Source organism: Lycorma delicatula, chromosome 2, assembly GCF_047948215.1.
Source record: "Lycorma delicatula isolate Av1 chromosome 2, ASM4794821v1, whole genome shotgun sequence".
Lineage (NCBI taxonomy): Eukaryota > Metazoa > Arthropoda > Insecta > Hemiptera > Fulgoridae > Lycorma > Lycorma delicatula.
The window spans coordinates 58,079,598-58,107,457 of NC_134456.1; the positions used below are offsets into that span (position 1 = coordinate 58,079,598).

The 27,860-nt window shown below is 30.3% G+C and overlaps 1 protein-coding gene across 7 annotated transcripts in view; it reads left to right on the forward strand.

The window, feature by feature from the left end:
- LOC142318828 (spondin-1-like) overlaps positions 1 to 27,860 on the forward strand; it is a 173,864-nt gene that overhangs the window by 45,999 nt on the left and 100,005 nt on the right. For all 7 annotated transcript variants that reach the window (XM_075355352.1, XM_075355350.1, XM_075355356.1 and 4 more), the window contains exon 2: positions 1,768 to 1,966. In XM_075355352.1, the coding sequence (XP_075211467.1) occupies positions 1,777 to 1,966 (190 nt within the window). In that variant the 5' untranslated portion in view covers positions 1,768 to 1,776. The remainder of the gene's footprint in view (positions 1 to 1,767; positions 1,967 to 27,860) is intronic.

The window sequence follows — 27,860 nt, forward strand, 5'->3', positions numbered from 1 at the left end:
TTTGTGTAAGTAACTCATTGGTCCCGTACCAAGGATACAGGCAACTCTAGAAGTGCGAATTATTATTTTGCGGTTTGTTGCGAACATCTTGCAGTAGTCTAGAGACCTCTTCAGAAATTCTGTATCTTATTCGGTATCGGAAAAAAATAGCCCACCTATAGTCGAGAAAATGTTAGGTTACTAAAGAGGACTTCCTAATTCAATCTACGCAACACACCACTTTAATTAATGCCACATCGCTTAAAATAATCATCAACGCCAGTCTCTCAGAAATTTTGTCCTGAAACCAGACAATATGCGAACTTTGTTTTCTTTTGAGCTTACAGCTTATTGTGAGGTAGTGATAAAACTTGAAACTGCATTTTTATTTATAAATTTACTTTTAAATATTGTACCCAATTGCAAATATAATTGGATCTTTTATTCTTTTCACGAGAAAAACGTTTGTAACGGAGGGGATTTTGACTAGTGTATTAGGATAAAGAAGTAAGGGTGTGCATAAACAGATATAGCTATAACAAAAATATTTCATACAAATTCGAATATTTAGAATCGGATTCAATTTCGGTACAGTTGTTTTCTAACACATACATATATATTATAATTACAATTGGTCAGTACACTTTTCTCTAATGTTTCTTTCTGAATCGCTATAATATTTTTTCATAAATCAACGCTACAAATCCACTAATCTTTTTAACATGTTTAAAAAAGTAGGCATAAACGAAACGTTGAGGCTGCGTGGGCTGCCGCAAAATATATTTAATTTAATTACACATACAGCAGCAAGAATATATTATATAATGTGCTTTTCAAATTATAGAAAGGCATTGGGCAATATCAGTTTTCTTTATTGCAAGAAAAACCCTTATTTGCCTTCAACCTGCTAATGTGGTAATCTGCTTTCTCTCAAATCCTGTAACTTATCTTCCCCTAAAAAAATAGTGACACACAAAAGGCAACTAATAGCAGCATTCATTAAGATTAAAAATATAAAAAACTGCAGCCTTATCATAAAAGGATCAGATATCTCCAGTTGTTAGATAATAGAGCATTAATTATTAATTAATGCTCTATTGATTACCTCGTTTTGTACCACCAATGCCTTAATTGTACTTGAATATGACTAAGTACTGATAATCCTACTAACTTTCTTAATTGTACTTAAAAATAATGCATTCCTAAACTTAGTGCCGGAACGACTATGAGCCAAACGAAATTGAGAACATCAAAATCAGTAGAAAAATATCTTAAAATTCTCGAAAAATTACTCTCTCTACTTTCAGAGCACTCTTCTGATTAAAAGTATGATTCTAAAATCTCATTAAACAAAAAAAAAAAAAAAAAAAAAAAAAAAAAAACACAACAGAGACAAATATTCTAGCGCAAAGTAACTCATGCGATAAAAGAAAGTACTTTTTAATACTAACATATGATAGAAAATAATAGTTGTGATAAGTCATGTAGTAAGAGACGATAAAAATACTGTGATCTGCTGAATGAAAAAAAATCGCAGAATTTTTTCTTAAGACAAAAAAATACTTCGTAATATTTATTTAAAAATTTGTGTTATAAAAATTTTTTACAGCAATCTACATTATTTTGTAAAGGATAATCTCTTTCAGATAATTTTTCTGTTCTTAAAAATTATTGCTTAATTATTTGTATAATTTTACGAGTAGTAGTTAGATTTAAAGAGATAATTAAGACTATATGACTACATAAAATAAACTTTATTTATTTAAAAAAATTTTTCTATTTTAACAGGATTGCAAGATGCGTGGTGGAGTTCAACTGACGATTGCGACAGCTGCTCTACTGATTACCTCGTTTTGTACCACCAACGCCACACGATGTGACAGAACTCCAGAGGGATTTATTGCTCCTAAATCAGTTGGTGATAATAGATTCGTTTTAACTGTTAGTGGAAATCCAGAAAAATACTCGCCGAATGAACTATACACAAGTTAGTTAATAATTTTATAATTGAATTATATAAAATTTTTTCAGACGATTTTTCTTAGTTACATAATTTATGTGTTATAAGTTTTATTTTAATTTTGAAAAATATTTTAACTTCTAAAAAATATATAATTAATATAATGCTTTATAATTGTTAAATAGAGAAAATGAAGTGAAATTTTTGAATAGTAGAACTGATATTGTTCTACATAGTTCTTAGATTAAAAGCACACATACGTCATTAAGGTATACTCATACAAATAAAGTGTTTATAACACGATTTCAAATGTCAGAACTGTGAAAATTTTGACATGTGCATACATGCTGAGCAAGGTATATATTAAACTAAATGATTACTGCTCTTGTTAAATTCACTTCATAGTACCTATTAGTTATATCTTTCTTGATTACAAATAAAATAGACTTTAAAGAATAACAAAACTATTATTAAAAAACACAATACAAAGTAAAGAATAATATCCAATTCTTTTTTAATTTCAAGACGGCGCCACATAAAAATAATTTTCCAAACTTAAATATTTACGTCGACTTAAAAAATTAAAAATCTAAAAAAAATTAAATTAATTAAAACAATTATAGTGAAATTGTAAATTACTCTGTAAGAGTCTCGCATATATCATTTCTTTCGTCAAGAAACAAAAATTACTGTAATATAAATAAAACTTTTTAAAAAAATAGATAAATAATAAATAATAAAAAATAGAAAAAACTGTTACTAAACTTACCTACAAAAATACTACAATAGATTTTTTAATATTAAAAAATATTTGTTCAATTGTTTAGAAAGTTTCAACCCTTTTTAAAATAAGACAAACAAATTAGAATAAGAACGATTTGAGTGGATATTACGAAAATAGGGTTTAAAAAATAAATTGCCATTTACAAAAGAAATAATTAATTTAGTGACCAAATATACTGTTTTTTAAGAAAGGATTGTTTTCTAAAAATCATAAAATCTTCCAACAACAAAAGGTAATATTTTAATTTAATAAAACGTAATCGACAGTGAAATAGTAATCTTTCTAGAAGAAAAATCGTCATCTAATAATTCGTCATGTGTTGATGAAGCATTATAATTATAAAACAGCCATTTCAGTTGCCAAGATCAATAGTAAAATATTATTTGTAAATGTTTAGTTCTTTAAAAGATCGCTAATTAATTGAAAAATAATTTATAGTGTAAATTGCTACTTCATAATATTTTTAATTAAATAATCATGTTTTAAATAACTAATATACTATGTAGAAAAGAAATAAAATTACATATTTTGACTACTTAAAAAAAAAACTAATTATTTCCTGTTTATTTAAATTAACAACTAATCTAGTAAAATAAATCTACACAACCATAATTAAAACAAACAATCTTTGGAATTAAATGAAATAGTTCGGTTATGATTATGGCAAATTTCTTGACGCACTTCCTTGTATAATCTCAAACCCGACTGTAAAATTGTATTGCAATTTCTTTCGCTGAAAGTACTATAACAACAATTCATTCGATGATCCGAATTAAATTAAATTTTTGACAGATTTATTTCTCCTTTTTAATTTGGCTACAGCAAGAAATTTCATAAGAAAATCAATTACAGATTGAAGACAAACGTTAGCTTGATATTGTTTCATTCAAGTGGTATTAATTTTTCACTTCCAACATTTTCAATCTCAGCATCTACAGAATAAGATTGTCGTAATTTCATTACTCTTTTGCAGAAGATAAATTCAATCCTTTTCTGTTTTATTTAAAATATTCCTATAGCAGACACACATGAAGATACATATGAATTTAGTAAAACCGTATTCAAATAAAATTGCTTAAAGCCGAAAAGTGCAACATTTATTAATATTTTAATCGGAATACATGTTCGAAACTCCTCTATAAGCGCAAGGGAAAAAATGTATTAATTCTAAACATTCCTTGAATATCAAGAATGTACATTACATATTTCTTATGGTTATTTAAGAAATTTACAGTAAAAAAATTTGCTGTTTTTTTTTAAAAAAAAAAAGATAGGATTTTTATTCAACATCCAAATAATGAACGGTCAGTTTACAGTTAAAGTTAACTTTAAAAATATAAATAAACTGTAATATTTTTTAGTTTTAATCCATTTAAATACAAATTTAAATAAAGTATTTTAATTGAAATGGTATAATTAAAACATGATTCATTTTTTAGCAGCGTAAATTCATGCTGATAAAAATGCTTGTAATTTATCTATTTATATTTAATTTAATTTGTATTATATTTGTTTACAATAAACTAATCTTATCTTAAGCTAATCAACTGCTACTAGGAAGTTGGTTTTTTATAAACATAAAACTAATACTTTAAGGGTTCAGACTTCATTATTAATAACATAAAATCTTAAAAAATAAAAAAGCGGCATAAGAATCGCAGTAGAAAGTAAAATACAACAGAAATTATTCGGTTTTTTTAAATTTCGACTTTAGGAGCGTTGTCTAATTTTAAAAAAACTTATCAACAACTTATAAAAAAAAAACTTGTCTTGAATTTATTTATCTTAAAAAATAAATTATTTTAATATACGTATTATATACATATAAGTATGTATATTTATGTTTTTTTGATTGTAAGATTAAGATACCTTAGGGATAACAGCGATATCCCTATTCTACTTTTATTTCTATTTAAAAGCACTGATTCGGGTATAGTATAAAAAATAAATCGCTGTGATAAAAAGCGTTAGCAAGAAAAGCCAAAGGCGAGAAACCTTCATCTCGATAAAAAAAGAAAAGAAATGTGCATTAAATTTCTTCAAATTTGGCGTGAAATACTTTGTGTACCAAGGTCGTTTACGCTATAATAATCCAGTACAAAGAATGAGGACAAAAAATAAATTTAAAAATCATTTATATCGATATAAATTTTCATTAAATGTATTTTACATTGATATTATTTGGAAGAAAATTATTAGCAGAATCATCAGAGGAACATCCGCTGTGAAACAAAAACCAAATATGATTCATTGAAACCGGTGCATTTGATTGTAAGATTTGAACACGCATAACATACGTATAGATTGAATTGAGAAATTCTCTTCTTTCGTCGACTAAAAATCTACTTTAATATGATTTTGATTGTTCATATGCAAAAAGAACTTTATCATACAATTAGGATTCACCAATAAGTTAGCGCAAAATATGCCTGCAGTCAGGACTCCTCTAAAATCTATTGTAACGATCATTGAAATTAATTTTCGAATCATTGAAACTCTATTTAAGTTGGTTAATACCAAACTTATTGTTGCCATGTAATTAATTAATTTAAAAGGGGAACTTACGTGTTACTGAGGGTAACAAAATAAAATAAAATTTAAAAATTTTAAGAACAATCATGCCTCTAGTTAACATTAATTAAAGTCAGCTGGAAATAATAATTATTACAATTATATTTAAATTAATCGCAATAATAAATGTTAATTACATTATTAATGATACTAGTTGCAGGGTACGCCGCTGCAACTAGGCCCTCCGGGCGGTTGCCCTGGCAGGGGGTGACTTGGAATGCTATTATTAGGAGTCCAAAATTGATTACCTCTTGTGTAAAAATGTTTTTTTTTAATGACGAAAATCGATCAAGAAAATCGAATAAAATATCGGCAAATTTTCCCAATTAAATATGGTTTAGATCGGTTTAGGCACGTTTTAAAGATTGCACATTCTCAAAATTTTCATCAAGATCCAAATGCAAATTTATTCAATAAGAGAAATAAATATAAATTTAATTAATTTATTATTTATATGTTATATTCAATTTACGAAACAAATTATCTTAATACGAAATTAACCTTCCTTGAAACAATAACAAAAGAAAAGTTGGCTTAAAAATCAATAAATCGCTAAGGGGTATATGTAGGATTCAAACTTCTTCTTATTTTGACAATTTATTGTTTACTATTTGATTTGACCCACGGTTTTTTCCTATATCTATGTTTAATTGTAACTACAAGACCAAAAAAAATCATATATACGATTCTAAATGGATAATCGATAGTATTTTCAGGATCGATTTATTTGTATCGAAAACAGTTTTGTTTTAATATCTGTTACGATATTGAATGAATGAATTACCGCAGTAAAATTTATTAAGTTACTAGCTCTACCCGCCATGCTTCGTTGTGGCACATTGTGGTTGCACGGATGAGAAATGAGAAACAAAACAAAGCATACGTTTCATTGAAGTTTAATTTTGCAATACTTGTGGATATACAATATTTCTTGTTTTTCCACTGTCTGCGTAGATATAAAGGCTATCTAGTTTGCCGACTCGGGAACACGCAACATACAGTTGCCCATGTGAGAAGCAATCCGCATCTAAATCTAAACCACACAATTCTAAAGATTGACCTTGAGCTATATTGATTGTGATTGCAAATGCCAATCGAATTGGGAATTGCAATCTTTTAAATTAAAATGGTGTCGGTCAGGATTATGGATATTCGAGGAATGAGGACATCTTCACCTTTGAAAGGTCCCGTTAAAATCGATGCTTCCACTACGTTATTCATCAATTTCTTAACTGCAAGTCGCGTGGCGTTGCAGAGTTTTGGGGCTGATTAATATTCCGCAACAGGATAATTGTCATTTTTTGATCGAACCGTTGCTAGAATCAATCTAATGAGGAATGTTTTCCCAGTTCCTCCCGGCGCATCCAAGAAGAAGGTCCCCCCAACTCCGTCATTTATCATTTGCATTATGCGATCATAAATGCCTTTCTGTTCACGCGTTAATTTGGGAATGTTTGATAGGACATATGACTGAAGATCCCCAATGTTGTAACTCTGTTCACGGCGTAAATCCACATCAAATGAAGCAATCGCAGCTCGGGTGGCATTCCCAATTGACTAAGAACTTTATTTGCAATAGCTAAGCACTTGTCTTCAATATTTATCAATGCTTCGTTGTAAATGCCTTCTGTAAATTCCATGGTCATATAGGTATTTTCTAGGCGTACTCTATGCAAAATATCCTCAGCCATATGCGATCGATATCTTTCCCATAACTCTGTGGGAGATGAAGGGAAGCAAGCGGTCAATATAATTGCGAATAATGCGCGAATTTGGTTTGGATGTGCAGTGTTGCACGTGTCATTAATACATATATCCCACTGTTGGTCGTTTTCTAATAAATTCAGAGCTTGGTGAAAGGCGCAGCTCAATCACGACACGATCACACAAAAGTACCTTGATTAAAGTGAATATTTTATTCAGATTGTATAATAATCTGAATCAGATGCAAGTGGATACGTTTTTTTGTTTGTTAATAAACAATGTAATTGGGAACAGGTATTGTTTCACATGTGACTGCGGTTGTTGTTAGTTAGTATGGCGAGTGTTCCCCTCGCTTCCGGAAGATGGCGCGGTCACTGGTACACAACTGACCGTTAAAAAAATTGTTTTCTCGCGGTCGCGGGTATGTGACTGATGCGAAAAATAGATAAAAACAATCTTTGATGCGGGTTATATATCGTGCTAAAATTTGAGCTCAATCGGTGCAGAACATTTTGAGTTTTTGAAGCGTACACAAACGAACTTAACATTTTTATATATAAAGAAGATTTGTGGGCTGCGAAAAAAAGCCCTTAAGTCGTGCGAAAACACACATCATTTTAAATGCTTACAAAAGCAGAGTAATGCTTGCAAATTACAGAATAATCAAACGGCGTTGATTTCAGATGTTAAAAACTGCTAACGTAAGTAGAAATTGTGCTGCTTCAGTGTACAACGTGATTCTCGAGTTTGAATCTACTAATGAATTACGGTCTCGAAAGAAAAAAACCCCGCAGGTCAATTGAGAAAAAGGTGAGATTTTGATAAAAACGGGATTCGTAAAAAAATTACACTAATTTGAATTATTTAGAAATAGTTTAGCGGTGTATTATGTCCTTTGGAAGAGAATTCGGTTATTGTCTTCGACAACGCTTCTTATCATTAAACGAAAAGAATTTTCGTTTAATGATAAGATAATAATTTTCGTTTAATTGTGTTATAGAAAAACAATAATATCAAAATGTGGCTTAGTTCAAAAGGAATAATTTTTGAAGAGGTTTAAGTTAATGTTCAATCATTGCAAAGGGTATCGCGTATTAAAAGTAATTATAGTCCGTATAAAATTGGTTTGACACAGAACGCCATATTGGTAAGTCGTGATTTTATTCGGCTCCTAACGAATATGTTTGCTGGCCTCCGTGGCGCGAGTGGTAACGTCTCGGACTTTAATCCGGTGGTTCCGAGTTGGAATCCCGGTCAGGCATGGCATCTTCATACGCTATAAATCATTCATATCATCACCAACTGCAGTTGTCCTTCTTGGTGGCTTTTCTTTTTGTTTTGGTGTTTTTTTTAAAAATAAAATACAGATGTTTTAGGTGTTAAATATAATTCAAAGAAATTTGTTACTTAATCAGTTGTTATTTTGTTTACATTGGCAACGGCCGTACGGTCTCTTTGTGATTGGTCGTTGTGTTTGACAGCGGCCATCTTGCATTAATCTGATTGGTTTTCCTTGCTTTACATTTCCAAATTAAAAATGTACAAATTAAAAATAGATAGATAGATTTATTAAAAACAGATAAAAACAATCTTTGATGCGAGTTATATATCGTGCTAAAATTTGAGCTCAATCGGTGCAAAACATTTTGAGTTGTTGAACCCGTACACAAACGAACTTAACATTTTTATATATATAGATTTTATAATTATTACAGGACTGACTAACAATAGAGTATTGGACAAATTCATTTAATAAGAGTAGTAAAATAGTGAAAATTTATAAACAGAAAGAAAAAAAAGAAAAAACTTTTATTTCTACAAATAAAAAAGGAGGAAATGAAACCCAAGTCTTAATTTATTATTTAACTTTAATTTATTATTTATGTATTATATTCAATTTAAGAAACAAATTATCGTAAAACGAAATAACTTTCCGGCAAAATATCAATGGATTCTGATGAAAATTTCGAAAATATGCAGCCTTGGTTCAATACCTCGGTTAAGTTTAATTATTCTAAATATTTTATTACTCGCTGGTTCATTCAAATAAATAAAAGTCTTTATTTGGTTTACGATATAAATTATTTTTATTATGATCTTTGAACTTGTAATTCATATATATAACATTATTGTAATAATTAATTATACATTCGTAATAAACACATGGTGAGTCGTTGAAGGATGGAGCAAGATCGACTAACAATAGAGCATTAGACAAATTCATTTAATAAGAGTAACAAAAAAAGTGAAAATTTAAAAATAGTAACAAAAAAGCAAAGAATTTTTTTTTCAAATAAAAAAGGAGGAAATGAAACCTGAATCTTAACATAAATAATCGATTTTATGAAGAAAAACAATCACATAAATAAAAAATATATTATTAATTTATATTTTGCAAACACATCGATGTATATATATAATAATACAAGTATAAAGCAGACCACCAGGAGACATGTACTAACGAATCGGGTTTTCCGCTAGTGATCCGTACATTCCGGTGCTAAGCTAAGGGGGACGTGCACACATACAAATGCCGTTTAGTAGAGTAGGATTATCGGATTTTATTTTAAAGAGTGATTTGCTTACCGTCCGTGGGAAATAAAAAAGCAAAACTAATTTTTAATTTAATATTTACCTAAAAATGTTATTATATAATTTTTTTTTCAAGCGATTTAACAAGTAACTTTAGAATTTCTTATACAAAACAACAACAAAAATACCCGAGCGCTTTAAAAAATACAGTTTTACGAGTTTTATAATTTTTATATACTTTACTGAGAAGATTAAAGAGATTTAAAGTATAAATTACAAGCGGATATTCAAATTAAGGGCACTTACTTAATTTCATGCTTCAGATTCCCTTTTAATGATAGAAAAGCTTGATATTAACTTTCCTTTATTATTATTTTGTAGGTACAGAAACCGGTAAAATTCTTACATCAAAGAAGCTTTCCAGTTATTTAATTAATTTTGTACCGAGCTCCTTGTATTATCATTTGTTGAATAAAACCGCTTTTATTTATAAATAGTGTATTCAGTCTTATCAACGAAGAAATTTTAAAACTCAATTACAGCTTTTTTTACGTTTCAAGAATATTTCTTTATTTATAGATATATAAAAAATAATTACTCGAATATTTAATTTTATTAATTTACCTTTTTAGTTAGTAGTTTATATAATGATTAATAAATAATAATTTTTTAAATGCTTGCACAGTTCTGCACAAAAATACCAACTTTTCGTTAATTTAATTTGGTTTTAATATATTTTTTTAAAATTTGGTTTAAGTTTGCTAATAATAGATACCGCAGATAAAGAGACGTCAACGTTCCAACTTGCGGCATCATAACGAAGCTCGCTTCTAACTTGCCCTGCTCAAATTTTTTTCGACATTAAGTTGAGCGTAACTCAGCCAATCATCTACATTTTCTCATTTTCAGCTACAAATACTGTACTACAGCGTATCTAAATTTTAATGAAATTGATCAAATAGCTCTGGAAATTTTCGAACCACAAAATTTTATACAGAGGTCTCTCTCTCTCTCTCTCTCTCACTCTCTCTCTCTCTCTCTCTATATATATATATATATATATATATATATATATATATGAAGAAACCCCAGTTTACAGTTTAAGGGAATGGTATTTTGCAGTCCTTATATCTCAAAATGTAAAGAAAATTAATTTTTTAAAAAAATTAATTACTTTTCTTCGAAAAGTCGATAAGAAAATAAATAAATTACAATTAAAAAAAACGAAATTTCTATGTATTTTTTTTAATTATCCACTTTGGAGTACATTGGATAAATGTTTTTATTTTGTTGTTTTGGTTGCTTTCCGTTTTATCCTATATTCTTTCATTCTTACTAAAGTTGATTTCTTCCTTTCTCCTGAAACTTTCACTCATTTTTGGATTTTGGTTTTTCTTGGAATTGTTGGTTTTCATAATTTAGTATTTCTCTGAGATAGGTTTTATTTGAGTTACTTCATCTGTAATATTCAATTCACTTTTCAATGTTCTTGCATTTGTTTGAACCGCCAGCTTTTAGTTTTTTTTATTTTTGAAGAATTCAAATATTTGTTTAATCAGTCCATTATTATTCAGTCTAAAGAACAACAATAGACTTTAATTATTTATTTTTTCCTTTTTTTACAATTATTTAAAAAGTACTCGTAATTTTTCTCATTACCTAAGGCAATCAACTGCTACACTGTGTTCTGGACCCGATTTACCGGTCTTAGCTGAATCGTATCCGGGAAAATCTATAAGTCAACCTCCAACGTAGTTGCTAATGACTAACTAGTTAATGCGATTAAAAATACAAATAAATAAAAAACCGATTTTCGCGTAATTTCTAAACCATACCTACTAAAAAAAAAGAAATCAGCAAATATACTAACTTTTGTTTTTAATTGAATATTTTATATTTCATTATTTATTAATTGTTAGAAGATACTTTTAGTAAAGTAACCCTGAAAATATTAAATTATTTTTATGAAAATCAAAAATATATATTTTGTATTAAATCGTTTTTATATGTTAATGATTGAGTTGTATTGAAAGCATAATAAAAATAAGGTTGTAACACGTTTTCCTGTTTGGTGATTAAAAATTAATTCCTTAGGACTAGATTAATGAAATATAAAAAATAAATTGCGTGCGCGCGTACATTCACTCTCACACACACACACACACACACACACACACACACACACACACACACACACACACACACACACACACACACACACATATATATATATATATATATATATATATATATATATACAAATACCAGTAAACGTCCAAGAGTAAAAAAATTAAGAGGTTTTGAAGTGCAGTGAGTAAAAAAGAAGTTAAGAATAAAATCTTGCGAGATGGAGTGTTAGAGTAGTAGGGAACATTTTCCCGTATCCAACATTACTTAATTTCGTAACGGAAGCAGTATTGGGGGTGAAAACTGTAAAGCTGGAAGACTAAGATTACAACATGAATAAAAAGGCAGCAGATGGAATAAGATAAAAGTATTGAAATGAAAAAATAATATAAAACAGCAATGCTATTGATTACAGCCATTTCTAATTACATACATACATTTATTCAATTATTTGAGATTTTATTTTGTGTAAAATATACTTTTTTTTTGTTTCAAATTTTATTCCCAATCGATTACGTAAAATATACATAAAATATAAAATTTTATTTTAGACAAAATAAAATTATATCTGTTTTTCCTGTTATTATTCTTTTAAATTCGCTTATATTTTTTATTTATACGACTGACTCAAAAAAAAAAAAATCGATAAATTAAATATAATAGATATGAAGAAAAATATTTATAAATAACAATAATGCTTGATACACGTGTATGACAAAAAGTGAAATACCTTTTAAATAGATACCTGCAGTCCCATGAGGCGATATGGAAATGTGAATGGGTAAGGAGTTATCTCATTTTATAACCTACGAAAAGCACACGGATTAATAGGCCTAGTATTACTCCAAATCACGTTCGTCTTCCCAGTCAAAATTTAAATAAAAATATATTTTTAATTCTTATACGCGATTAAAAATTAAATCAATTTAAAAAGTCACGGGATGAGGAAAATAAAATATTCTCAAAATGTTTTCCTAAAGTCATCCTAACAGAGAATATCAGAAGCATATGATAAAAATGAACGATCACATTCCATAATTAACTTTTTTCTCGATAATATTTAAATTCGTTTCTGTATAGTAATTGCCGTATTGAGACAGTTAGTAAAGTGAATTTAAATAATATAGACAATGAGCTAGGAGATTGAGATTGTGTGTGACCTGTTTTTCTTTCATATTTCCTTGAAAAAAACGAAATTTTTAAATTGGGCAATTCATTTGAATTCAAACATCACAATTCAAGAATTAAACTAACGGAATACCAAATCCTAAAAAATAAAAAAAAACTTTAAAATATAATTCTAAATATTTAAGAAGCAAAATTTAATTATTAGGCTAACGTAACTTAAGAATTGAAGTGTACACCACATGACTTCCTTGTACGGCTATCAAATTAAATATAGTACACATTTTTAAAAGTTCATAAAATTTTATTTACTAATAAATTCTGATTTTTTAAACTTTTTTTTCTTATTGTTATTATTGAATTATTATTTACTGTAAATTTTTTTTACAATCAGAGATTAATAATTATTAATAAATCAATACATTTAAATTAAAAAAAAAAGAGATGAAGTCTGATTCGAACCGATGTACCTTCCCCTTGTAAGATCCAAATATTTCATTAATTAAAATTTTATTTGCTATAACTCTGGAACCAATAAAAATAAGTACACTGATTGTGTATCGTTGAAAAGCTCTCAATGAGGGCACTGCAGTTAAGAAAAAGTCCAAAATCAAAAAAAAATTGGATTTTGGGCTTTTTTTGATACTTTTGGTTCAGTCGATTGCAATCAAAAGAGGAGGTGCACAACTAGATGTTATAACAGTCCTAAATTAAAAATTTCTATATACTACAGCTAATCGTTTTTGAGTTATACGAGATATATACGTACGTACAGTCGTCACGCCGAAACTAGTCAAAATGGATTCAGGGATGGTCAAAATGGATATTTCCATTGAAATCTGAAAACCGCAAAACCTGAAATTTTTCGCAATCAAAAACCTTCCTTTACTTTGTACAAAGAAGTAAAAATACTCCACTAAACAAAATATACCATTTTAAAGATAGGAAAAAAGCAAGAAACTTGCTTCTTGATTAAAAATAAGAAAAAAAATTCAGTGAAATTACATAGATTACCACTGATCATAGAGCATAGTCTGTGGCGCTGAGAAACACGAAGATTCAGTAAAATAGAAATATAAATAAATCTCTTTTGAAAATTTTTCTACACATTTTTTGTAAACCTTTCATATATTTTTTTTATATTTAGGTCGAATTAATGATAAAATTTTTTCCAGTTTTTTGAAGTTTAGCTTAAAAATATTTAAATATCAGAATAATATCGGCTATAACAATCCAATAATAAGGAAAAACAATGATAAATAAAACAAAAAATCAATCTTAAAACAGCTTGTGCATACCATAAACTTTCATTTCAAAAATCTTCCACCTAAATTACCTGGAATAGATGTATTTTGTGCTACCAGAGGTTTCTACAAACTGAAAGAAAAATCATCAAAAGAAAGGGCGTTTGGTGAGGAGTAATGCTTTAACATAAATAAAATTACGAACTAGTAGAAATTAAAATAAAATATTAAATAGAATTTAAAATAAAATAAATGAACAGAATTCCTTCTTTCTTTAAGTATTAAAATTGTGTATTTCAACTTCCTTTCATGTAAATATTTAAATATGATATGGATAAAAAAAATAAAATCATAGAAAAAATAAAAATGTCATAGAAAAAATTCGGTATCTTTTTTTAAATTTTAAGGTATTTAAAAACATAAAAACGAGTATAAAAAATTCACACACACAAATATGTTAACTTCGCAAGTTGAATACTTTTAATGAAGCTTGAAAAGAAAAAGAATAGAACCTGCGGCCTAGCGCTAATGGTTTTCATATCGGTTAACCAACTTTAGTCTCTATGTGAAAATTTAACGTATCGTAATTTCATTTGCAGGAAAATTAATCTTCTAACACAACTGCCAATAACTGACCGATCTGATATCATTACCCACTCTCACGCACGTCAAACTTGGTAGCCTGAAAGGAACATATATGAATTTAACCGTCGAGTACAGATACAGTATAAACAAAAATAAATGGTTTATTTTTTACTAATTGTTTAAAATTGTTGTAAAATGCTATTATTAATTAAGATAGCAGAAATTTATAAAAATTACTGAGGTTTTCATAGTTTTCGTAAAATTTAAATAAAAATTTATTTCTAAATAATCAAATAATTTTTTCTCCATCTACCCACAAAAAAGAAGTTTGGTTTGTACGTTCGTCTGTCTGCATATGGCTTCTTACGTAACAAAGGGTGGTATAGTAATTTTTCCTTAAACAAAAGGAAGAATAAATTGGCAGTTCGTAATGTTTTTTTTTTTTTTTGCTTGATGATATCGCCACATAAACTTGAAGTTTGTGCGTGGGATATGGAAATGTAGTGTATGAAAAATGCCGTGTCTGACCGGGATTCGAACCCAGGACCTCAAATGAAAGACCACTCGCTTTTAAAATCAATAATTTGTTAAGTTAGTAAGTTTTAATTCGTTTTAAAGTTAATAAATTTCTTATTTTTTGACTTTAACTTATTATTTCATTGTTTACTAACAAGAGACTACGTAGAAGTAAAAATAGAGAAAAAAATTGTTTAGGACATTAAATAAATGCATTGATTACGGTACATAGAAAGAAAAGAAGAATCCAACTCGGAATTTCAATTGTATCGAGATGAAATTGTAGTTTTTTTTGTTATATTTTATTAAGATTTTAAGCGATTTAAAATCGTTTCCTACTTCTCGATTTTAAGCGATGTTAGATGTCATTGTAACATTTAAATAAAAAAAAACAAAAACAGAATGGAATAGGTGCATGAACGAATAATCATATTCAGACAATTTCAATTAGGTTATGCTGAATGCACAAATTTTTTATTAAGTATCATTATATGATGTCATTACAGAGAGTGATTTAGGAGGAAAGAAAAATAATTTAGGAACTGATTCAAGAGCTTGAAATAAGAAACATGTCCGAAAACGCTTTGTTGTCGAGTTACGGCTAGCAAAAAATTTCGTCCGGATTTCATTTTCCCCCGATGAAATGAGGTCATAATGGGATTTTTAAAGCATTATATAAGGGGTAGACTTGATGATTTCTTATGTTTTTTGACCTGAAAAATGAAATAAAACCGGTCCCAGAACTGTTATCTCCCGAAGTTTTCATATATCCAACATAAAATAGAAATGTATAGAAGAATGTTTTATCAGAGGTCTTTTTTTTTTTGTAATGGTAGCTTCTATTAATCATACTAACAAATTGAAATAAACTGTTGTACGTACAGTATTTACATTTATAATATGAACTGTACTAATTTTGTGTGTACTGGATGTTTTATTTCATAAATAATTACTATCGTTCACTCATTCGTTCATTAATACACATTAATTAAAATGATGCAGTATATAGAGAAATGATTTTTTTTCTATTAAGATACGAAAATATAGTCTTTCTGAAGGACTTTAAACTTCTAGTAAAATTTATCTTGAAAATTGAAATATCTGTCTAAATGTTTATTTATTTTTTAATGAAATCGTTGGTTGGTTTGGTCGTTCTGTTTTAGGTTATGAAGAATTTCAAAAATATTTCTGAAGGTCTCTATGTCTTATTGTCAGAAAAGATTTGTTTTTCAGATCCTTGTGTAATTTCTTTTATTAATCCTCTCCTTTAAATAATGATAATAATATAAAACTTTAACTTTGTAAAATGTTTAACGAATTTTGTCGTGAACTTGTTTCTGTATTCCGAAATGTTTTCCTGGTATTGTTATTCTCCATACGACAGTGAGATTCAAATACTGTATTTCCCTGTGTGATTGTAAAAAAACAACTGAAGAAAGTATAGATAAAATATCTGTAATGGAAAAAAGAAAGTATATTTGTATTTGTGGAATTCTCTAGAAAGGCAGTGTATAAAATTTGCAGAATTAAGAACACTTAACAGTATTTTTCACTTTCTCTTAAAATCAGTATTTTGTATTATCATATGTGACTGAGAAATAAATATTTTGTATTATTTTACGTAAAACAATACAATTTCGTATTAAATTCTTGTATTTTTTTACATTCGCCATTTTTTAATTTGATTTTTTTTCAGCACTAATTTTACTTGAATCTTTAAAATACTCGTAGTTTCTAGCGAATAAATCACGTTTCATATTAATATTTATATTTATTAAATAATCTTCAGACTTACATTAATAACTTTTTTGGTATATTTTCCTTATTATTATTTTTTTTCATATTTTATGACAGCATAGGATCAATTTATTCAGTCCATTATCCAAGTCTCTTCGAAGGCACTGTTTGAGCCTTGCGATCCTCCAAGTACTTTTTCATACGTTCCGATGAATCTCCGCGCCCTTTTTGGTGTTGAAAATGTTCATTTTATGAATTTCTTTCTTGTGAGTATGAAGCGAGGGATTTTTTTCTTCATTTTTTTGTTTAATTTTATATTGACTGTGGTGTCTTCGGGTGTAAGGCCAATTTCCTTCAGATCCTCTCTTATTTCTCTGATCCATCTGGATCCTGGCTTATTGTTTTTCGAGTCGAGATTGTACTGTACAGTTGTTTCAGAAGTCTTGCATCCTCATAATGTGTCCAAAGCATCCTAGTCTCCTGTTACACATGGTATCAGTAATGGGTGATGGGATGTCCAACACGACTTTGTTGGACACAATCCACCACTATCCGTCTTCTGGGTACTTTTTGTTGATGTAAGTACTTTCAGTTCTTCTTTAGATATTCTGGAGTCTGTCGGTCTTTGGTTATTGGTTCACGTGGAAGAGTGCTTCTGCTGCATGTTGTTTCCGGTTTACAACTGTGTTGTAGAGTCTTATTTTTGCGTTTATGGATAGACATTTTCTACTGTAGGTGTACCAGGTTAATTTTTACTGCTTTAGCTAGTCTGTTTGTTCTTGTTTGGATTGAGGTTTTTTCGTTTAGGTTGTTCGTTATTATTTCTTCGAGGTATTTAAATTGGAGTAAGAGTAGGGAGTTAAGGATGTTAAGAACAGGAAAATCACTAATAACTATTATTCAACTCCCACAGTCTCCATAGTATTTCACTAACGTATCGCTTAAAATGACAATAGAAGAAAAACAAATATACGTATAATCTTATTATCACACCTTATAAAAAGAAATGAAATCATTCTACTAGAAAATTCTATTTAAAACGCGTGTACCTCCGATAAGCACTAGTTAATCTAAATGAAATTTTTTAAACGTACAAACCTACTTTTAAACACGAATGCTTCGCAGCAAACTTTATGATCAATAATGTTATTCGGATCTATTGTTCATCGTCGATAGAGATCGACCACCTTTGCCAAGACATAATTAAAATACTCTCTCACACTTATCCCCTTTCCCTTTCTGGCAACCGGCCCAAACCACGGTAACAACCACAGTTTTGCCGTTCTCTTTCATAAAATCCAAGTACTTAAAGGAAGCAATTACAGAAAGAATTTAAAATCTTTAATGTATTCAACTGAATGGAATTCATTCTTACTGCCAATTTTATAAATGTCTGCAAAAATAAAAAAAAAATAAAATCTATAAATACTTTAAATATATATATTAAAGCCAAAGGCATACAAGTTCGTTTTCGAACAGTTTCCATAAAAATATTTTTCACTTAAAAGGATTTCTGAAATAAAAAATAATTTTAGTCAAAACAAGAATATTAAGAGCCTACTTCTGTAAATATATTCCATGATAACTGGTCTGAAATAATCAACTGCATGGCTTTAATAACCCAAATTTTCCTTTAAAATTAAATTAACTGTAAGTTATGAGAATTTAAAAACTTTAGAAAAGTTTATTTAGAAACCTGTTATTTAAGGAAGCGAAGCAGCTAATAATAACTGCCTTAACACAAGACACGTCTGATGATTTTTTTAATTCAATCTGGAATAAAAACCTAAGCCATTAATTCAATAATAAAGAATTAATAAAAAAGATTTTCTTCATAACCAAATTACATCTCTTACTGTTGAAGCGATGTTCAAATAAACTTTTTTTTTAATCTTAAGCTGAACCAGTTTTAATGAAAATCAAAGGACTTGTAATTATTTACATCAAAAACTGAATAAGAAATGTTTCAGGTAAAAACATACCAATTTGTATAAAAAAATTAATATCATAGATAAATTTATGAAAGTATGATGAATCCTTATTAAATATCAAATAATAATAAAATCCTAATCCCAGTTTATAAATTTTCGATTCGTCATAGTAACCTCATAACTATAAAACAGATGAAGTAAATATGCAATATTTTTTCTTGGTTTCCCTTTCTGAATATTCTTCAATCATCTAAATGCACTTTTACGCTAGATGGAAAATAGATTGAAATTTTTAATCCAAAATTAGGTAATATAATAAAAAGAAATTTAATCAACGATTAATATTAATCAGTTGTATATAATATACGAGTATAAATCTATCAATCTCGCATGTTTCTACATAAAAATAAATTACTATTATAAGCTATTTATAGAACTTATTAACTGCATAGCCTTATATAATACTTGCTGATATTACATTATGCAATGTCAGTAATAATTACGATAATCTAGAAATACGTTTGTTCTAGAAAGGAATCTCGTTATAGTTTAATGCTAAAAAATTGCATTAATTAAAAGTTTCTATCATCAAATAAAGGGATAAAAATTTAATTATTAATCACAGTTAGTGCATTACTTAATTAAAAAAAAAATAAGACTTTAATAGAATTTTAAACTTGTACGAGTAATTAGATTTTTTTTTATTACATATTAAACTAATCAATAGGATAATCATAAATATTTAATTTAACAAGAAGAATATTAGAATTAACAACAAAAAAACACCGAGTATAAAAAAATCCTACTTAACCGTCAATATTTTACTAAATTATGTCAATAGATTTTTTATAATACGAGAGAATAGAAAACAAATTATAAAGATATCTGTCAGCGGTATTCTATAAACTACACCCAAAAAATGCAAACAGGAATTTCATGAATACAAAGTAGTATTTTTAAATTTTTTAAACATTTTAATAGATTTAAATTTTTAAGAAAATGTTATACTTTACTTCCAGTTTCGTATGTATCAATTAAGTATTACTATTCACTTAAAGAGGACATTTATCTTTGTATATATATATATATATATATATATATATATATATATATATATTTCCTGTAGGAAGTGGGAAAATTTGCCTGAACCAAGCGCCTAGCATCCCGCATATACTGGGTGTGTGGGGTTCACAGTCTATGCAGTGGGACCCACTAAAAACACACTCCCTCACGCAGGGTGGTTCTGGAATTGACGTAAAGGCATAACATCAGCACCACCCAGGTCGCAGGCACACTTCTCATTTACACCAATATTTACATAACACATTCAGACACTAATTACACTCAATATTTACAATTAATAATATTTACAGCTCAGAATTTACACTATAGCTATGCCGGCCTCAGACCAGACAACAGGAACGCGTCCCGCGGCAGCCATTAGTGACGACAATGCCGATGCACCCCCGCCATTCGCCCTCGAAGGCCGGCGCCCCTCACCGTCCTCAACCGACCTCCTTGTCCTCCTCACGGTCCTCCTCCATTAGTTTCTGCTGTAGCACCCTTATAAAATGCCAAGTACACGTATTCCATCCCTTACAAAGAGAGAGTATCAACCGCATGACTCCCCCCCCCCCCGGGAAGTTCGATCGCCACGCGGTATCTCCTGCCTCCTTCTGGGGCATACAACGAAGACGCACTTCACCATATCCACGTCATTGCACTACTGGCACTCTATGCTCCTGTTTCCAATCCTATAGAGGATTTACATAACACGTTCAATCGATATTTACAATTAACAATAAGTACGATATTTACAGCTCCGAATTTACACTATAGCTATGTCGGTCTCAGACAGCAGGAACGGGTCCCGTATCTTTGTATATTGTTTAAAAAGAACATGATTTCCCCGATGATGAGTAATTTCCAGTGACTGACGATCTCTGCAAGGACTGGTAGGCGTTTTCGGACCTCGGTCAGGTTTGATATTTTTTCATACGCTAAAAAATTCATATATCACAAAGTGACCGGTAGATAACAAGCCTATTTTGCTAAGATTACCCTCAGACAAAACAAAATAGTTTTCGTGTGAAAATGTTTCTTCAGATTTTATTTTCTTTAATTATTTCTATTTAAAGTTTTAGTAAAATAACAAGTTAGTGAACCACAAAAACTATGGCTTCGTCTAAAAAAATTTTCTCTATCCTCAGAAACCCTAAGGGTAAAATTTAATCTGTCCAAAGGGTGGAAATTTATAAATTGATTTGTAAATAGAATAACTGTTTTTTTTTTTTAAATATGCAGGAAAAACTGAACATTTTAAACTAGATTACCATTTGACATATTATACATATAGATTAGAGAAATCTGCTGTACCCCAACATTACACAGAAGTGTTAAAAAAGTTAATTTTTTTTTTAGACGGTGTTTTAAAACACGTACATAATAGTAAATAGGAAATGGATAATTCAGAAAATTACTTCACCAATAGAGAAGCACAGACTTTATTATAGAACAAGAATAGGGAATCAATATCCAATAACTTGTTTGTAGTTTTAAAATTCGTTAAAAATCCTTTTGTGAAAGTTTTCAATCATAATAATACACTGTTATCCCCACCCTGCAGGTTTTTTTGTTGGTGAGGATATCTCTTTGGTTTGTTTAAGTTTCATGCTACCTTTATATTTCCTGAGATAAACTTTATCTATCAACCTAATAAAAGAAGTGTGCATTGTATCACGGTGGAAGTCTGGATTGGATGGTTAGATTGGTTTAAACATTTTAAAACTAATTTACGATTGCTAATGCGATTGCATTGAACAGCAATTATTTGTATTCTGTTTTCTACTTTTTATACTTATTCTAAAATGCCGGCTAAAAATAATCGTTTTGTAGTGTTTCGTACGTACTGTTTATTTATCAATTAATATTGTACACTATTTGTTTTTTGTGTTTTTTTTTTTTTACTTTTTTAAAAATGTCTAAAATGTTTTTTTTAATGTTTTAAATATGTTTAAATAAGTATTGAGCATAATTTTATTTTCCAGTTTATAAATACGATTGAAAAGCAATGTTATGCATATATAAAAGTAATAAATTAAATAAATATATACATAGAACATCATTTCAACGAACTTAATAAGATTCTGCGCTCTTTCTCAGTTTTGCCTCAGGCGAAACGGCTGGTTCTAGACGAGGGTGTTTACGTGAACCCTCTGCCACGTTTGGTTGTTCAGTTTGCATGAACGGTTAATCCCTTCTGTAGTAAGGCTAGCCGCCGGGGTACACCCCCACTCCAGGACTACCAACCCTGGTGGTCCGTTCCGGTACTCCGGTGGAACCGGCATATGTCCTGGCAGAGGCGCATGCGCAGTCTCTGCACTGACTCCAGGCCCTTACACACCGAGGCTTTCAGGACTCCCATGCCCCGAACAACATGGGCCCCTTAACTACATGCTTGCCATCGCGGGGGGCATGTGGACAACGAAAGGTCTCCGTTACACCTGCAAATAACTTCGACCGTGGCCGCCACATCGCCAGCTCTAAAGGTAGTATCAATCCATTTCCATAATCAGTAAGAATTTCGTATCTGCAGGTGGCCGCGAAATCCAGTCCTCTAATTCGGCCTGCAGATGAAAATCGGCCAAAAAAAAGTATATCCGAGAAACAATACTCGGAACCCCGTTAGCCAGCTATATGTAATGTACGTGAGTACAGCTGTTGCCACCCTGGACGTGGAACATAGATGTTGTGTTCCGGACGTGGGGATTATCTACCTCAGGGCATTATTATTATTATTATTATTATTATTATTATTATTATTATTATTATTATTATTTATTATTATTTTTTTTATTTATTTTTTTTTTTGAGGTTTTTAGGGGCATCGAATACTTTGGTCATTAGCCCCATCCCACTTCAAAAAATAAAAAAAAAGTTCAATTATTCACATTTCTATGAATCAAAAATGTTCAAAAATTTACGTTCTTCTAACTTCGAATCCAGAATATTACTTTCTAGGCTTTCCTTTCGGCTATCCTTTCTTGCACCGTTTCTCCATTCTTCTGACGGCCTCAACCTCTGATGGTAGCGTATCTGAGGCCTCAGACATGGCATCGTCTTCCTCTCTTTCGAATGCCAGTGACGTTCTGCGGCTGACGTCAGTTGATGAAAGTTTCGTCGGTGCTGTTAGCATCTTTGCTAGGGAATCTAATCTAATAAGCGATGCACTCTCCACGGCAGATGAGCTGGACTCTATCTCTACTGTAGTACTGGGTCCAGGTGAAATAGATGCTCTCACCGAGGCTGATCTTTGCGCTTTTGGAGGCTCTATTGGTACAGGTTTTATATTCTCTACGTCTGGTGGTTTCTCAATAATAACTTACACCTCCATTTCCGTAGATTCAGATTTTCTTGTCACAATTTCTTTAAGCTTGTGACTAGACGACGGAGTGATCCGTTTCTCTTTGCCAGATAAATCAAGATTTTTTATTCTTACTTCATTTCGTGGCTTAGTAATCGCAGATTTAGCTGGTGATTTAAACTGTGTTGGTGCGTCTCTCATGTCAACGGCGTCAGACGGAGAGTGAGATTTCTCATGTTTAGTTTGTTCCATCCGATGAGTCGACTCAATCTTTGAATCAATGATTCTTTCAATCATCGTCACAAGACTTGGAGCCGTCGTGTTAAGCAACTGCTCCATGTTAATTTTAGATGTGGACGGGGCAGCCGCTGCTTCTGCATAAGAAGTCGATGGTCGTGGTGTACGCTGATTAACAATCTTCTTCGCTTCAGGATAATTGACTTCTGAAGCGTTTTAACTTCCTGAATCGCTGTTTCTAATTTATATGTAGGGCAGTTTCTTGAATGACAATTGTGATGCCCTTTACAGTTAACGCAAGTTTGAGGGTCTTTATATGGGTCCCCCTCATGTGTTTTCTCTCCACAAATGCATATTTTCTGCGCTTCACATCTAGCTGCTGTGTGTCCGAATCGTTGACACTTAAAACATCTCATCGGCTGCGGAATAAATGCTCGTACATCAAGCCGATGGATGCCAGCACGTACCTTTTCAGGAAGATTCGGCCTATTAAATGTTAAAACATGCGAGGCCGAAGGAACAACTTCACCATTTCTTCACATGGTTAGTCTGCGACACTGAGTTACTCCCTGACTCGACATTTCTTGCACAATTTCTTCTTCTGTACAATTAAGAAGATCGCGACAAACAACAACTCCTCTGAATGAGTTCAGTGTGCTATGCGGTTGAACAGAAACCGCAAATTCACCGATCTTCTTCAACGCCTGGACTTTCTGGCTTTGCACGTCGTTGATAGTTTCGACGTGCAATCCATTAAAAGTCTTTCGGATTTCTTTAACGGGACCACCAGCACAATTTGTAATTTCTCTTGCGGTTAAGAATGGACTAACTTTTTGGAAGTTTTCATTCTCCTTTGTAATAATTAAAAATCTTGGCTTAGGTACACTATAGCCAAATAAGTTTTACGTAAATCTTTACTGATTCTATCAGCATCTTTCTTGATTTTGTCACACTCTTTGCTCTTTTTCCTCTTCGCTTGCGGCAAATCGGAAGATTTTAAACGAGGGTGTTTACGTGCACCCTCTGCCACGTTTGATTGTTCAATATTCATGAACCGTTAATCCCTTCTATAGCAAAGCTAGCCGCCGGGGTACAGCCCCACTCCAGGGCTACTAATTTGGAGGTCCAATCCGGTACTCCGGTGGAACCGGCATATGTCCTGGCAGAGAGCGGATGCGCAGACTCTGCACTGACTCCAGGCTCCTACCCACCGAAGCTTTCAGAGCTCCCATGCACCGACATACATGGGCACCATTGCTACATGCTTGCCATCGCAGGGGGCATGTGGACAACGGAAGGGTCTCCGTTACACCTGCAATAACATTGACCCTGGCCGCCACATCGCCAGCTTTAAGAGTGGTATGAGTCCATTTCCAAAATCGTTTATTATTCAATTTCCTGCAGGTAGCCAAAAAATCCAGTCCGTTTAGTGACCTGAGGTTGGAAACAGGTCAAACTTAAAAAAGCATAAACGAGGAATTTACTCGGAACCTCGTTAGCCAGCTATATGTAATGTACGAAGTACAGCTGTTGCCACCCTGGACGTGGAACATAGATGTTGTGTTCCGGACGGGGGATTATCTACCTCAGGGCATTATTATTTCGACCGTGGACATGCTTCTATACTAAAAGCTGTTTAATAACTTCGTTATTAAAACTATAACCTCCTACAGTTTTTGTTTAATGAAAATCGATTGGACAATTTATGAGGTACAAATGGGAATACACCCTGCGGACAGATAAGAGTTGTTTTTTTTTTTAGATTCACGATTTTAAAGTGTGCTATTTTCTAACCCATTATACATTATATTTTAATACACTTTACTCAAACTCAAATGTTTTATATTATAACAGCAGCTCCACTCTGAATAATACTTTATTGCAATCTATTTAAATAATATCCAAATTACTTAAAACGTTTAATATTATTAACTGAATTTTACAAATAATAATTTCATATTGTACGTAATGTGTATGTAAATGCGGAATATTACATAAGCTTGAATAAATAAATAAATAAATATACATAGACACACATACATACATGTGCAGAACCGTACACATATGCGTGTGCTGTATTTGAGTTTACTTTAACAGATTCTAATAATTTATTATAAAATATTAAACAATAATAAAATCATTTATATCTAATTAGCGTACAAGTTTATATATAAGAACATAAAATCATGTTATAAATACACGAGTTTAATGTAAACAATAAACAGTTCAAGGTTTTATAACAATCATATAAATATTAAATTGGACGTACATTTAACACCATTATTCTGGTAAATTTATTTTCTCTCGCTTTTTTTTAATAAAGAAAATTTTTTGCTGTTCCTATTTCAAGGCGCAAATTAGATAAACTGGTACACAAATGGTGTAATGCAAATTGCATAACGTATATATTTAGGCTAAGGTGATTTCAACAGTATTTCATCAAAACAAAATATTAATCCATTGCTAACGGTTTTTGATGTACAGTTATCAAGAAATTTATATTATTATCATTTATCTAGAATTATTCATTATTTAGCAAAATAATTCTTTAAGTGTCATGTAGGACCTGTTAAGGAGAGTGCAAATTTGGAGACGTGTACGCTAAAACGATATAATAATCTTTATCATTTGAATGCGTGACAATTTTTATGATTTTTAATTGTATTTAAAGCAGAAAAAATTTATTTAGTGTTAGGATAGGGGAGACAATCAAAGGGAGATACATTTTTTACTTATGTAATAAAACTGTAAAAAATAAAATCTAATACACTATTATTATTTCATGCCAAAAAATATGTCATAAAAGTAAGAAATATATGTTAAATTCCTCCTTCAAATAAATTTAATATTTAAAAAAAAAAATGAATTTAATCCTCTTTTTATATTAGCGTAATTCAATAAAACTATTCTCTCATTAAAGAAAGAAAACCAATGATTTTTGTTTTGTTAATAAAATCGATTCGTTCCTTCATAAAAGTTAATCATATAAATCGCAAAAAAATGTAATCTCTACTTAAATTTGTTTTTAATGTGAAAAGATTCACCATGTCATATAAAACTGATAGTTTTTGATTTATTAGGAAATTTCTTAATATTTATTGAAAAAAATAATAAGAGTAATAAAATAAATTTCTGCATCACAGACTAACTGCCAATAAGGAAAATTTTCTGACAGATAAAAATAAATAGTACAAACAAAATACTCTTCGATATCAATTTATAAATTTAATACAAATTATTATTTCACATTTTACGAACAGGAAACCTGATTAAAGCGTTTATTAAATTTATCATGTCAGACATATATTCGAAATAAAAGCGAAATGTTATCTGTAATAAACATAACAATCGAGTTTCATCTTATAAGGTATTTCTCGCATACCGATTTTAATGATGATATATTAGAATTGTAAAGGGTTCGTAGAAACCTTATTAAGTCAGCATAAGATAATTTCCTTAAAGTCATGCCGACGTTATATGTAGAACTTTCACCTTATTCCGAACGGCAAAACGTTTCCCCTTTATGTAACAAATAATATGCTAATATCCTCTGCCAGTAACAATTCTATCCCATTCATCACATTCCCCTATTTTATCACCCTGAAACTGTTTTTACTATGATATTTAAATTAATTCATTCCATAGCATACATTAAAATTTATTTCTACAAATAAACCGACATGCCCAAAAGAAAAAAGGATTTTCTTTGAACTTCAACTTTCATCATATTTTAGTTTTAAATGCTGTTCTTTTTTCAATAAAACAATTAATTGTAAAAATCAAATTTTCCCAACTTCCTATAAAAGAAATTATAATTTTAATTAATATCAGAATTGAAGTAATAATACTGGCGGAATATATTGAAGGAAGTCAAGAACAGTGGTTGAAGGAAACCTGCTAAGAAGGACTCTTAAAGATAAAAAAGTCAGAAAGAATATAAGAGTCAAATTGTCAATAGCAAAAGAGAAAGATGGGAGAGTATACTATTGCAGTTCATTAACAATATCCAAAAGTGTAGCAATTGTGAACATGGCAATGGTTAACATTTAAAAAAGAAACTGAAGGCCTTATAACAAGACCAAGCACTACAAACCCATACCATCTAAGCTAAACTCGATGACCCATAGTAAGTAAATATTGACTGTGCAAAGAGGCTGAAGAGACAATTGAACGTTTAGGTTGCAGCTACAAGGAGATTGCATAAACAGACTATTTAGAGAGGCATAACAATGTAGCCAACATTATTCATTGGCACTTATGCAAGAAGTATAGAATAGGAACAAACAAAAACTGGTGGAAACATCAGCTTAGACAAAATAGTTGAGAATGACCAAATGAAGATTATTTGGGACTTCAGAATTCAAACTGACCGCCACTTGGAGCATAACACACCAGACATCAATGTAGAGGGAGAAAAGCGCGCTTCGATGATACTTGATATGGCTATTCCTGGGGATATTAGACT